This window comes from Lampris incognitus, chromosome 16 (assembly GCF_029633865.1).
Source record: "Lampris incognitus isolate fLamInc1 chromosome 16, fLamInc1.hap2, whole genome shotgun sequence".
In the NCBI taxonomy this organism is placed as follows: Eukaryota; Metazoa; Chordata; class Actinopteri; order Lampriformes; family Lampridae; genus Lampris; species Lampris incognitus.
In genome coordinates, this window is record NC_079226.1 from 1,958,435 (window position 1) to 1,973,411 (window position 14,977).

The 14,977-nt window shown below is 42.9% G+C and overlaps 1 protein-coding gene across 1 annotated transcript in view; it reads left to right on the forward strand.

Moving 5' to 3' along the window:
• kiaa0586 (KIAA0586 ortholog) overlaps positions 1 to 14,977 on the forward strand; it is a 130,778-nt gene that overhangs the window by 31,209 nt on the left and 84,592 nt on the right. The window contains exons 6-8 of the mRNA XM_056296270.1: positions 1,318 to 1,468; positions 1,930 to 2,064; positions 8,765 to 8,964. Coding sequence (XP_056152245.1) covers positions 1,318 to 1,468; positions 1,930 to 2,064; positions 8,765 to 8,964 — 486 coding nt within the window. The remainder of the gene's footprint in view (positions 1 to 1,317; positions 1,469 to 1,929; positions 2,065 to 8,764; positions 8,965 to 14,977) is intronic.

Sequence of the window (14,977 nt, forward strand, 5' to 3'; positions counted from 1 at the left end):
TACCCTCTCCACCACGTCATCCAACTCACCCCAGAATTCTTCTTTCTCGTCCATCTCACACTCAACTTGCGGGGCATATGCACTGATAACATTCATCAATACACCTTCGATTTTCATCTTCATACTCATGACTCTGTCTGACACTCTCTTCACCTCCAGCACGCTCTTGACATACTCTTCCTTCAGAATTACTCCTACCCCATTACTCATCCTATTTGGACTATGGTAGAAGAGTTTGAACCCTCCTCCGATGCTCCTGGCCTTACTCCCCTTCCACCTGGTCTCTTGCACACACAGTATGCCTACCTTTCTTCTTTCCATCATGTCAGCCAGCTCTCTCCCTTTACCAGTCATAGTGCCAACATTCAAAGTTCCAACTCTCACCTCCACACTCCTACCCTTCCTCCTCTCTAGCTGCCTCTGGACATGCCTTCCCCCTCTCCTTCTCCTTCACCCAACAGTAGCATAGTTTCCACCAGCACCTTGCTGGCCAGCAGTAGCGCTAGCGGTCGTTGGTAACCCGGGCCTTGACCGATTTGGTATGGAAATCTGATGTATGAGCCGCATTTTTGATTTGGCAAAAAGAAATTATGCCGGATGCCCTTCCTGACGCAACCCTCCCTATTTATCCCGTTTTGGGACCGGCACTAAGAATGCACTGGCTTGCGCATCCTCAGTGGTTGAATTTTAACTACATATAGACAGTACTGTTTGTAAAGCACTTTGTAACATTGTTTTAGAAAAGTGCCATATAAATAAAGTTATTGTTATTATGTAGACAGTACACTATACATATCACTACACATGCACAGTACACAATACATATTACTACATATAGATATCAGACTATACATATCTCTACATATAGACATCAGAATATTCATATCACTACATATACACAGTACACTATAAACATCACTACATATAGATATCAGACTATACATATCAATACATATACACAGTACACTATAAATATCTCTACATATAGATATCAGACTATACATATCACTACATATACACAGTACACTATAAATATCACTACATATAAACATCAGAATATTCATATCACTACATATACACAGTACACTATACATATTACTACATATAGACATCAGACTATACATATCAGTACATATACACAGTACACTATACATATTACTACATATAGACAGCAGAATATACATATACACAGTACACTATACATATCACTACATGTAGACTATACAATATACACATTAGTACATCTAGAGGGCAGAATATACATATTAGTACATATAGATATGGAGAGGTTGGTCATCGCTGCTTTGTCCCATGCAGGAGCAACCAGCACCACCCAGAGGCTCCTGCCATTCCTACAGCAATCCAGTCACCTGCTGGAAGTCATGTTCAGGCTTTAGCCAATCACCGCCAGTCTGCAGTGAAGCGAGCCAAACAGGTGCTGCAGGAGACGGCACAGCAGAACACGCAGGTGAGATGGAATAGAATAGATTAGAATAGAATTGCGTTACATTTAAGCAGATGCCAGGTGGGTAAACATCAACTATCAATTCACCGTTTGCCACTCTGTATCTGTCCATCTCTTCATCTTCATTTGATTTGCTTTACTGGCATGGAATTCAGCATTTTTTGCAAATATTGCCATAGCATATATTCAACAATACAGTCTCAGATATAATGATAACATAGTAGTAGTAAATGCGGTGGTAATAGCAGTCCTCTCTCAGTTCAGAACACAAACACTTATTCATCAGGTTGGATGGAGTGTGTGTATGTGGTTGTTATTGTCTTTGCATGTGTATGTATTTGAGAAGTTGTTACAAAGCACTGAGTGTTCATGTGTGTATTTCTGTGTGTCTAGAGCATCAGACTTGACTCTCTGTCTGTCTCTGTCTCTCTTTCCTTCTGTCTCTGTTTCTCTCCTTCTCACAGATGGAGTGGTTCCATGCCAAGGAGATCAGACCATCCAACCCAAACCCTCTTGCTGTCTTTAGCCCTGGAGGGAGAGCCTGCCTTTCCTCCTCCTCCTCCTCTCAGCCTCCTCTTCCTCCTCCCGTCATCTCCAGAGTAGGTTTCCAAAGTGTCAGCCTGCATAAAGTGGTATTGGTCTATAGCTTTCTTTTAAACTCCCAGGAAAACCCACATATCTCTCTCTCTCTCTCTCTCTCTCTCTCTCTCTCTCTCTCTCTCTCTCTCTCTCTATATATATATATATACACTACCGTTCAAAAGTTTGGGATCACCCAAACAATTTCGTGTTTTCCATGAAAAGTCACACTTATTCACCACCATATGTTGTGAAATGAATAGAAAATAGAGTCAAGACATTGACAAGGTTAGAAATAATGATTTGTATTTGAAATAAGATTTTTTTTACATCAAACTTTGCTTTCGTCAAAGAATCCTCCATTTGCAGCAATTACAGCATTGCAGACCTTTGGCATTCTAGCTGTTAATTTGTTGAGGTAATCTGGAGAAATTGCACCCCACGCTTCCAGAAGCAGCTCCCACAAGTTGGATTGGTTGGATGGGCACTTCTTTGAGCAGATTGAGTTTCTGGAGCATCACATTTGTGGGGTCAATTAAACGCTCAAAATGGCCAGAAAAAGAGAACTTTCATCTGAAACTCGACAGTCTATTCTTGTTCTTAGAAATGAAGGCTATTCCATGCGAGAAATTGCTAAGAAATTGAAGATTTCCTACACCGGTGTGTACTACTCCCTTCAGAGGACAGCACAAACAGGCTCTAACAGGTACTATTTAATGAAGATGCCAGTTGGGGACCTGTGAGGCGTCTGTTTCTCAAACTAGAGACTCTAATGTACTTATCTTCTTGCTCAGTTGTGCAACGCGGCCTCCCACTTCTTTTTCTACTCTGGTTAGAGCCTGTTTGTGCTGTCCTCTGAAGGGAGTAGTACACACCGGTGTAGGAAATCTTCAATTTCTTAGCAATTTCTCGCATGGAATAGCCTTCATTTCTAAGAACAAGAATAGACTGTCGAGTTTCAGATGAAAGTTCTCTTTTTCTGGCCATTTTGAGCGTTTAATTGACCCCACAAATGTGATGCTCCAGAAACTCAATCTGCTCAAAGAAGTGCCCATCCAACCAATCCAACTTGTGGGAGCTGCTTCTGGAAGCGTGGGGTGCAATTTCTCCAGATTACCTCAACAAATTAACAGCTAGAATGCCAAAGGTCTGCAATGCTGTAATTGCTGCAAATGGAGGATTCTTTGACGAAAGCAAAGTTTGATGTAAAAAAAATCTTATTTCAAATACAAATCATTATTTCTAACTTTGTCAATGTCTTGACTCTATTTTCTATTCATTTCACAACATATGGTGGGGAATAAGTGTGACTTTTTATGGAAAACACAAAATTGTTTGGGTGATCCCAAACTTTTGAACGGTAGTGTATATATATATATATACCTATATCTATCTATCTATCTATCTATCTATCTATCTATCTATCTATCTATCTATCTATGTCTGTCTATCTATCTGTCTCTGTCTGTCTGTGTGTCTATCTATCTATATATACATAAGATAGATGCAGGAAAAAAACTTTAATACATTGCAGTACAAGCCTGTTTTGTGTGTCACGCACTCATCCGCTGCCAGTGTGGTTAAAAAACAAAGAAAAAACACACAGCCAATAAATACTACGTTACCCTGTGCCACGCCCCTAGTTACGGTGCACAGAAACCAATGGGAGGATAGAAAGCATTTGAAAAATAACATCAGAAACATTACGACCAGTGGGGTAAGTAGTTACGATGCACAGCAACCATCATCATTGGCGGTCGCTCGGGGTCGAGTATGACTGTCCTCCTTCTTGGTCCTTGTGGGTCTTCAGGTGGGCGAAGAGGCCGATCCTGGAGCTGCATATTTTGGTACAGTGTGGGCAGCGGTGGACGCTGGTAGTCGTGGGATTGGTTTGGGCCTTTTTGGTGGAAACTCCCTCCTTTCTGAGTCTGCACTTGTCTTCTGCAGCACAGTGGAGATCATTATTATAAAGTGCAGCTCCTTCCCGGACAAGTTTTCTCCAGGTCGCCCTGTTGGTTGCTGTATCCTCCCAGGTCTTAGGGTCTATGTGGCATTTTTTGATGTTTGTTTGGATGTTATCCTTATACCTTTTCTTTTGACCACCCGGGGCCCGTTGTCCTGTGAGAAGCTGGGAGTATAGGACTTGTTTTGGAAGGCGAGAGTCAGGCATATGGATGACATGGCCAGTCCATCTGAGCTGGTGTTGGGTGATGGTGGCAGTGATAGTGGGAATGTTAGCCCCCTCCAGGATGCTGGTGTTGGTGCGACTATCTTCCCAGGTGATCTTGAGGATTTTTCGGGGGCACCTCTGATGATGTGCCTCTAGTGCCTTCAGGTGCCTGCTGTATGTGGTCCAGGATTGTGATCCATACAGTAGGGTGGGCAACACTACCGCTCTGTAGACCAGAATTTTCATCCTGGACTGGAGGTCGCGGTTTTCAAAGACCCTTTTCCTCAGTCTTGAGAAAACCCCACTGGCACAGCTGAGGCGGTGGTGTATTACCTCATCAATATTAACTTTGGATGATAGAAGGCTTCCGAGGTATGTAAAGTGGTCCACATTTTCCAGTCTGGTTTTGTCAGCATAGATAGTTGGGGCTGGAGCAGGGTTATTTGTGTTGGGTGGTGGCTGGTAGAGGATCTGGGTCTTTTTTATGTTAAGGGCCAGACCAAGCTGCTTGTATGCCTTGGCAAAAGCATCCAGAATGCACTGTAGGTCCTCTTCTGAATGGGCCACAAGGGCATTGTCATCGGCATACTGCAGCTCCATGATTGATATGGTGGTGGTTCTGCTTTTAGCCCTGAATCTGTTGATGTTCAGGAGTTGTCCGTCGGTTCTGTACATGATTCTGACTCCTTGTGGCAGGTGTTTACCTGTAAGATGGAGGATAGCATAAATGAAGATGGAGAACAGGGTAGGAGCAATGACACAGCCCTGCTTGACTCCAGTGTGAACCCTGAAGGGTTCCGTTTCATCTCCACTGCCACTGAGTGCTGTGGCTGCCATATTGTCATGCAATAGTCTCAGTGTCCAGATGTATTTGTCCGGGCAGCCAATTTTGCCAGAACCAGCCACAGAGCCTGACGGTTCACGGAGTCAAAGGCTTTGGTGAGGTCTATGAAGGCCATGTATAGTGGTTGATTTTGTTCCCGGCATTTTTCTTGTAGTTGGCGAGCAGTGAAAATCATGTACATGGTACCTCTATTTGGGCAAAATCCACTCTGAGACTCAGGGAGAATGTTCTCTGACAGGGGGAGGAGCCTATTAGCCAAAACCCGGGTGAGAGTTTTCCCAATGGTGGACCGGAGGGATATGCCACGATAATTTCCGCAGTCTGCCTTGTCTCCCTTCTTAAAGATGGAGACAATGAGGGCATCCCTAACTTGTGCAGGGATTTCCTCCTTTTCCCATATTTTGAGGAGCAGGGCATGGATGTGACTAAGGAGAACTGGCCCACCATCCTTCAGGATTTCTGCTGGGATGCCGTCGGGTCCAGCGGCCTTGTTGTTCTTCATCTTCCTTATGGCATCCTGCACCTCGTTCTGACTGGGTGGTGCTCCCATATTCTCGTTGATGGGTTGTTGAGCAACCAGTGGGGAGTTAGAAAGCATTACAACCAGTGGGGTAGGTAGTTGCGATGCTCAGCAACCAGTGGGGGGCTAGAAAGCATTACGACCAGTGAGGTAGGGACTGGGGCTCGTTTTGAAGAAGCAAGGACTTAAAGGGCTGGGACACTGTTGAAAAAGCATACATTTAAATAAAATATAACAAGATAACATCCAGTTGGGGTACTTTATGTGTATCATATAGTGGAGTGGTGCTGGAGCACAGCTGGAAGAGCAGACAGTTAAAATATAAAAATACTACATCTAATAAAGGTCATCACATGTGTATTATCTAATGAGGGGGGTAATAAAGACACCGGTTTACTTGTAGTTACAACGCAGATATTTGTTTCGGTGTCTGCAAATAATGAAATGTTTCTCTGCTAGGCACAGGTCACATCTTTTGTTGTCAGGTGAATGTGCATTGCTCTTTGTAAGGATTTTCCATGACATAGAGTCACTGATATTCTTGTCCACCAATGACCAAATGTGGCGGCTTAAGGCCGCTGCATTTCTTGCATGCTCATTTCTGAAGCTACTCATATGGGCGTTAAACCTCATTTTAAAAGGGCCCTCTGTTAATCCCACCTAAGTGTCCACATTGCAGTTGTCTTCTCTTGTCACCGGTGCCTGGTAGATGACTCCCTTTGTCTAAGATTAGAGAATGAATGCCTATTTCGAATAAATCCTGTTTGATCTTGAGAAATTATAGAAGGGAGAACAGATTCAAGGCGTAGTGTTAGTAATTTGGATAACAATTTAAAGTCAGCATTAAGTAAACTTATTGGGCGATAAGAGCAGCAAGCTAAGGGATCTTTGTCTTTTTTCAAGAGAAGAGAAATAGAGGCTTGATTAAGAGTTTGAGGAAGATGACCAGTGATAAGTGATTCGTTAAACATATCTAATAGTAAAGGGGCCAGCTTGTGCCAAAACCTCTTATAAAATTCTAACGGAAAACCATCTGGGCCTGGGCACTTCCCATTTTGCAGAGATGTAGCAGCTGCGTGAAGTTCTGAAATAGTAATTGGATTCTCTAATTCTTTCACGTCTGATAGACCAATACAGGGAATAGCTAAATTTTCAAAGAAGGTATCATAATTAGGAGGAGATGGACCTTGATCAGAAGAGTAAAGAGATACATAAAATTCCTTAAAAATATTATTAATTTCTAAAGGGTCAGTAGTTTTACCTGAATCTGTTTGGATCTGAGAAATGTGACGCGATGTAGCCATTTGGCGCAACTGGTGTGATAGTAGCTTGCTGGCCTTATCACCATGTTCATAGAACCAGGAACTCGACTGGAGCAGGAGCTCAGTAGTGCGATGAGTCATGAGGGCATCGTACTCAGCTTGTAAGGAGAGACGTTCCTTGTAAATATCTGGGGACTGGGAGGAAGCATGCAAGTTATCAAGTTGAGAAATACTCTTTGCCAGCCTAGATAATTTTTCCTCTCTAACTTTTCTCTCATGTCTTGAATAAGAACTTATTTCCCCCCTAATATATGCCTTTAATGTCTCCCACAGCAAAGAAGCAGACACATCAGGTGTTTTGTTTACACTCACAAAAAAGTCAATCTGTTGTGAAACAAAGTTAACAAAATTCTCATTCGATAGTAAGCGTGTATTAAGACGCCATGGTGAGTGCGTGTTGATTATGTTTTTAAAAAAATGTTCATTGAGATTGGAGCATGGTCAGATATAACAATAGCATTGTATTTACAGTCTGACACCGATGAAAGTAGTCTATTATCAACCAAGAAAAAGTCAATACGGGTGAAAGTGTGATGCACATGGGAGAAGAAAGAATATTCCCTTTTAAAAGGGTTGAAAAAGCGCCAGGCATCAGAAACTGCAAACTCTTCCATGAAAGACTGGATTACTCTGGCAGATATCGAAGGTGAGCAAACCTTAGAGGAGGAGCGGTCCAACTGAGGCTTGAGTCAGCAATTAAAGTCACCTCCTAAAATCAAACAGTGTGAGGACATATCAGGGAGAGTTGAGAAGAGACGTTTAAAAAAGGCCTCATCATCATAATTAGGAGCATATACATTTGCCAAAATCAAGTAAGTGTTATGTATTTAGCCAGTAACAATAACGAATCTACCATTTGGATCAGAAATAGCAGATGAATAAATAAATGGAACAGATTTGTGCAGCAGAATAGCAACCCCCCGTGATTTGCCCTGGAATGTAGAATGGTACATCTGACCCACCCATCCCCTTTTCAGTCTGGCGTGATCAGAAGCTATAAGATGGGTTTCTTGTAAAAAGATCACCTGAGCACCAAGAGTGTGAAGATGATGCAACACCTTGCTATGTTTTGTGGGGTTATGAGTCCTTTACAGTTAAAACTAATGAATTTAATGCCCCCCCCCCCATTTGAAGGCACTTTTAAATTAGTATGAGACATCACTAAGCATATACAGTGCTATATACAAGGGCAGTAGTGTGACAGTAGTAGAGCTCTGGCTCAGGAGAAGGCCGAGGCCTGTTGCCGCGGCCTGGTTTGGGAGCGTCGGCTTTCCCTCTGTTTGCCATCATAGATCGTCCTCAGTTGAAAAATAAGTCACTTAACGCAAGTAGCTGCAAAACTAAAGCTCGAAAGATTAAAAAGTGTAAAATAGTGCAAAAAAGTATAAATTAAGTCACATTTCGGCGGAGCACCTGCAAAACACGTCCTACAGCAAGCCTGCTCAGCAGCGCCCCCTCACCTCAACTGACATTTTCAGCCCATTGCTTGCGAATATGCTGCACATTTTATTGTTTATTCTCTCGACTTCTCTTGCCGGTTTGTTGCAGACTGCCAGCCCGTCGTTTCTATATATAGCCCCACGTTGATGTCCAGCACCTGTAGCTGATTTATTCTCCAACATGAAATGGCAGGAGTAGTTAAACCTTTTAATACTTACTATTTATAACATCTGTTAAGCTTGACAAACCACACGTGTTTGTGTTTGTGTGTGTGTGTGTGTTTGTGTTTGTGTGTGTGTGTGTGTGTGTGTGTGTGTGTGTTTTCTGGCTGCGAAGAAAGGGATTGAGACAGGAAGGCAATTGAGGAACATTTACTGGGATACATGTCTGTCTTTCCTGATCTCTCTCTCCATCTGTCCTGTAGCAGCCTCAACACAGCCAGGACAGCAGCATCCTGTCTCTCCACAGAAAGCCCGTGGTTCCCTCCATGTTTGAGGAGGCTGGCCAGGTTCTGCGCCAGGTCCAGAGACAGCGGAAGGTTCTAGAGGAGAACCTGGAGGCCATGTTACGAGCAAAAGACACAGAGCTTCTGAACTATCAGCTGGAGGCCGTGTCTACGAACAGGTAGCTGATGGTGCTGATATGAAGTCATTCCGGATCACTTAGCTTGTAGAAAGACATACTGGTGTGAACCTACGTCTTAGCTTGTGGAAAGACATACTGGTGTGAAACTATGTCTTAGCTTGTGGAAAGACATACTGGTGTGAACCTACGTCTTAGCTTGTGGAAAGACATGCTGGTGTGAAACTATGTCTTAGCTTGTAGAAAGACATACTGGTGTGAAACTATGTCTTAGCTTGTGGAAAGACATACTGGTGTGAAACTATGTCTTAGCTTGTGGAAAGACATACTGGTGTGAAACTATGTCTTAGCTTTTGGAAAGACATACTGGTGTGAACCTACGTCTTAGCTTGTGGAAAGACATACTGGTGTGAAACGATGTCTTAGCTTGTAGAAAGACATACTGGTGTGAAACTATGTCTTAGCTTGTAGAAAGACATACTGGTGTGAAACTATGTCTTAGCTTGTGGAAAGACATACTGGTGTGAACCTACGTCTTAGCTTGTGGAAAGACATACTGGTGTGAAACTATGTCTTAGCTTGTGGAAAGACATACTGGTGTGAAACGATGTCTTAGCTTGTAGAAAGACATACTGGTGTGAACCTACGTCTTAGCTTGTAGAAAGACATACTGGTGTGAACCTACGTCTTAGCTTGTGGAAAGACATACTGGTGTGAAACGATGTCTTAGCTTGTGGAAAGACATACTGGTGTGAACCTACGTCTTAGCTTGTGGAAAGACATACTGGTGTGAAACGATGTCTTAGCTTGTGGAAAGACATACTGGTGTGAACCTACGTCTTAGCTTGTGGAAAGACATGCTGGTGTGAAACTATGTCTTAGCTTGTAGAAAGACATACTGGTGTGAAACTACGTCTTAGCTTGTGGAAAGACATACTGGTGTGAACCTACGTCTTAGCTTGTGGAAAGACATACTGGTGTGAAACTATGTCTTAGCTTGTGGAAAGACATACTGGTGTGAACCTACGTCTTAGCTTGTGGAAAGACATACTGGTGTGAAACTATGTCTTAGCTTGTGGAAAGACATACTGGTGTGAACCTACGTCTTAGCTTGTGGAAAGACATGCTGGTGTGAAACTATGTCTTAGCTTGTAGAAAGACATACTGGTGTGAAACTATGTCTTAGCTTGTGGAAAGACATACTGGTGTGAAACTATGTCTTAGCTTGTGGAAAGACATACTGGTGTGAAACTATGTCTTAGCTTTTGGAAAGACATACTGGTGTGAACCTACGTCTTAGCTTGTGGAAAGACATACTGGTGTGAAACGATGTCTTAGCTTGTAGAAAGACATACTGGTGTGAAACTATGTCTTAGCTTGTAGAAAGACATACTGGTGTGAATCTATGTCTTAGCTTGTGGAAAGACATACTGGTGTGAACCTACGTCTTAGCTTGTGGAAAGACATACTGGTGTGAAACTATGTCTTAGCTTGTGGAAAGACATACTGGTGTGAAACGATGTCTTAGCTTGTAGAAAGACATACTGGTGTGAACCTACGTCTTAGCTTGTAGAAAGACATACTGGTGTGAACCTACGTCTTAGCTTGTGGAAAGACATACTGGTGTGAAACGATGTCTTAGCTTGTGGAAAGACATACTGGTGTGAACCTACGTCTTAGCTTGTGGAAAGACATACTGGTGTGAAACGATGTCTTAGCTTGTGGAAAGACATACTGGTGTGAACCTACGTCTTAGCTTGTGGAAAGACATGCTGGTGTGAAACTATGTCTTAGCTTGTAGAAAGACATACTGGTGTGAAACTACGTCTTAGCTTGTGGAAAGACATACTGGTGTGAACCTACGTCTTAGCTTGTGGAAAGACATACTGGTGTGAAACTATGTCTTAGCTTGTGGAAAGACATACTGGTGTGAACCTACGTGTTAGCTTTTGGAAAGACATACTGGTGTGAAACTATGTCTTAGCTTGTGGAAAGACATACTGGTGTGAACCTACGTCTTAGCTTGTGGAAAGACATGCTGGTGTGAAACTATGTCTTAGCTTGTAGAAAGACATACTGGTGTGAAACTATGTCTTAGCTTGTGGAAAGACATACTGGTGTGAACCTACGTCTTAGCTTGTGGAAAGAAATACTGGTGTGAAACTATGTCTTAGCTTGTGGAAAGACATACTGGTGTGAAACGATGTCTTAGCTTGTAGAAAGACATACTGGTGTGAACCTACGTCTTAGCTTGTGGAAAGACATACTGGTGTGAAACGATGTCTTACCTTGTGGAAAGACATACTGGTGTGAAACTATGTCTTAGCTTGTAGAAAGACATACTGGTGTGAAACTATGTCTTAGCTTGTAGAAAGACATACTGGTGTGAAACTATGTCTTAGCTTGTGGAAAGACATACTGGTGTGAACCTACGTCTTAGCTTGTGGAAAGACATACTGGTGTGAAACTATGTCTTAGCTTGTGGAAAGACATACTGGTGTGAACCTACGTCTTGGCTTGTGGAAAGACATACTGGTGTGAACCTATGTCTTACCTTGTGGAAAGACATACTGGTGTGAAACTATGTCTTAGCTTGTGGAAAGACATACTGGTGTGAACCTGTGTCTTAGCTTGTAGAAAGACATACTGGTGTGAAACGATGTCTTAGCTTGTGGAAAGACATACTGGTGTGAACCTATGTCTTAGCTTGTAGAAAGACATACTGGTGTGAAACGATGTCTTAGCTTGTGGAAAGACATACTGTTGTGAAACGATGTCTTAGCTTGTAGAAAAACATGCTGGTGTGAAACTATGTCTTAGCTTGTAGAAAGACATACTGGTGTGAACCTACGTCTTAGCTTGTGGAAAGACATACTGGTGTGAAATGATGTCTTAGCTTGTGGAAAGACATACTGGTGTGAACCTACGTGTTAGCTTTTGGAAAGACATACTGGTGTGAAACTATGTCTTAGCTTGTGGAAAGATATACTGGTGTGAACCTACGTCTTAGCTTGTGGAAAGACATGCTGGTGTGAAACTATGTCTTAGCTTGTAGAAAGACATACTGGTGTGAAACTATGTCTTAGCTTGTGGAAAGACATACTGGTGTGAACCTACGTCTTAGCTTGTGGAAAGACATACTGGTGTGAAACTATGTCTTAGCTTGTGGAAAGACATACTGGTGTGAAACGATGTCTTAGCTTGTAGAAAGACATACTGGTGTGAACCTACGTCTTAGCTTGTGGAAAGACATACTGGTGTGAAACGATGTCTTAGCTTGTGGAAAGACATACTGGTGTGAACCTACGTCTTAGCTTGTGGAAAGACATGCTGGTGTGAAACTATGTCTTAGCTTGTAGAAAGACATACTGGTGTGAAACTACGTCTTAGCTTGTGGAAAGACATACTGGTGTGAACCTACGTCTTAGCTTGTGGAAAGACATGCTGGTGTGAAACTATGTCTTAGCTTGTAGAAAGACATACTGGTGTGAAACTACGTCTTAGCTTGTGGAAAGACATACTGGTGTGAACCTACGTCTTAGCTTGTGGAAAGACATACTGGTGTGAAACTATGTCTTAGCTTGTGGAAAGACATACTGGTGTGAACCTACGTGTTAGCTTTTGGAAAGACATACTGGTGTGAAACTATGTCTTAGCTTGTGGAAAGACATACTGGTGTGAACCTACGTCTTAGCTTGTGGAAAGACATGCTGGTGTGAAACTATGTCTTAGCTTGTAGAAAGACATACTGGTGTGAAACTATGTCTTAGCTTGTGGAAAGACATACTGGTGTGAACCTACGTCTTAGCTTGTGGAAAGAAATACTGGTGTGAAACTATGTCTTAGCTTGTGGAAAGACATACTGGTGTGAAACGATGTCTTAGCTTGTGGAAAGACATACTGGTGTGAACCTACGTCTTAGCTTGTGGAAAGACATACTGGTGTGAAACGATGTCTTACCTTGTGGAAAGACATACTGGTGTGAAACTATGTCTTAGCTTGTAGAAAGACATACTGGTGTGAAACTATGTCTTAGCTTGTAGAAAGACATACTGGTGTGAAACTATGTCTTAGCTTGTGGAAAGACATACTGGTGTGAACCTACGTCTTAGCTTGTGGAAAGACATACTGGTGTGAAACGATGTCTTAGCTTGTGGAGAGACATACTGGTGTGAACCTACGTCTTGGCTTGTGGAAAGACATACTGGTGTGAACCTATGTCTTACCTTGTGGAAAGACATACTGGTGTGAAACTATGTCTTAGCTTGTGGAAAGACATACTGGTGTGAACCTGTGTCTTAGCTTGTAGAAAGACATACTGGTGTGAAACGATGTCTTAGCTTGTGGAAAGACATACTGGTGTGAACCTATGTCTTAGCTTGTAGAAAGACATACTGGTGTGAAACGATGTCTTAACTTGTGGAAAGACATACTGTTGTGAAACGATGTCTTAGCTTGTAGAAAGACATGCTGGTGTGAAACTATGTCTTAGCTTGTAGAAAGACATACTGGTGTGAACCTACGTCTTAGCTTGTGGAAAGACATACTGGTGTGAACCTACGTCTTAGCTTGTAGAAAGACATACTGGTGTGAAACTATGTCTTAGCTTGTGGAAAGACATACTGGTGTGAAACTATGTCTTAGCTTGTAGAAAGACATACTGGTGTGAAACTATGTCTTAGCTTGTAAAAAGACATACTGGTGTGAAACTATGTCTTAGCTTGTGGAAAGACATACTGGTGTGAAACTATGTCTTAGCTTGTAGAAAGACATACTGGTGTGAACCTACGTCTTAGCTTGTGGAAAGACATACTGGTGTGAAACTATGTCTTAGCTTGTAGAAAGACATACTGGTGTGAAACTATGTCTTAGCTTGTAAAAAGATATACTGGTGTGAAACGATGTCTTAGCTTGTAGAAAGACATACTGGTGTGAAACGATGTCTTTTCAAGTATTTGTATTTTTTCTCTCACTTCTCTTGTTGTCTTTGGCTTTTTGAGAGATTCAGATAGCTAATATCAGAGAGTTACATGTGAGCCTCTTTCACATTAAAATCCTGCAACTGGGGGCGTCCGGGTGGTGTGGGGGTCTATTCCGTTGCCTACCAACATCAGGGATCGCCGGTTCAAATCCCCGTGTTACTGCCGGCTTGGTCGGGCATCCCTACAGACACAATTGGCTGTGTCTGCGGGTGGGAAGCTGGATCAGGGTATGTGTCCTCGTCGCTGCACTAGCCCCTCCTCTGGTCAGTCGGGGCACCTGTTCAGGGAGGAGGGGGAACTGGAGGGAATAGTGTGATCCTCCCACGCGCTACGTCCCCCTGGTGAAACTCCTCACTGTCAGGGGAAAAGAAGCAGCTGGTGACTCCACATGTATGGGAGGAGGCATGTGGTAGTCTGCAGCCCTCCCCGGATCAGCAGAGGGGGTGGAGCAGAGACTGGGATGGCTCAGAAGAGTGGGGTAATTGGCCAAGTACAATTTGGGAGAAAAAGGGGGGGGGGTCAAAAAAAAATCCTGCAACTGTTGATGAATCCCCCTTTCATTCACATGCAGAGGATCCAGACTCCATCCTGTCGTCTGAACACCTGTGTGTGTCACCTCTTTGTTCAGACTGACTCTTATAAATGGTAGATGGGTGTGTTGTTCTTTTTCATGTACGTTGTCTATTTTCACCACATGCAGGTTTGTGTTGCTGTTCTTCTGTCGGCTGTTCACACTGCGGAGCAGACAGGACATCTGGTTGGTAGAATGTGGAGCTGTTGTCGTCTCCTGTTCTATGTGTGGAATATGGATATTGGTGGTGTGTTCAGCATGTTGGCTGACATGTGGGAATTCTGGGATTATGTGAGACCGGTTCACATTGACAGGACTCAGGGAAAATGCTGAAGTATACTCTACTGTTTCTGGAAGCTGTTTCCTTGGATTTCAAGTCATGGACCCTTTCATGGCAAAAAGAAATGCCAGTAACAAGCCTGGGTTTCAGTTTGGTGTGACAGGAGATGAGGATGTCAGTGGTCTGAGTCAGGGTCTGTCTGGGTGTGATGGTTAGTGAGTT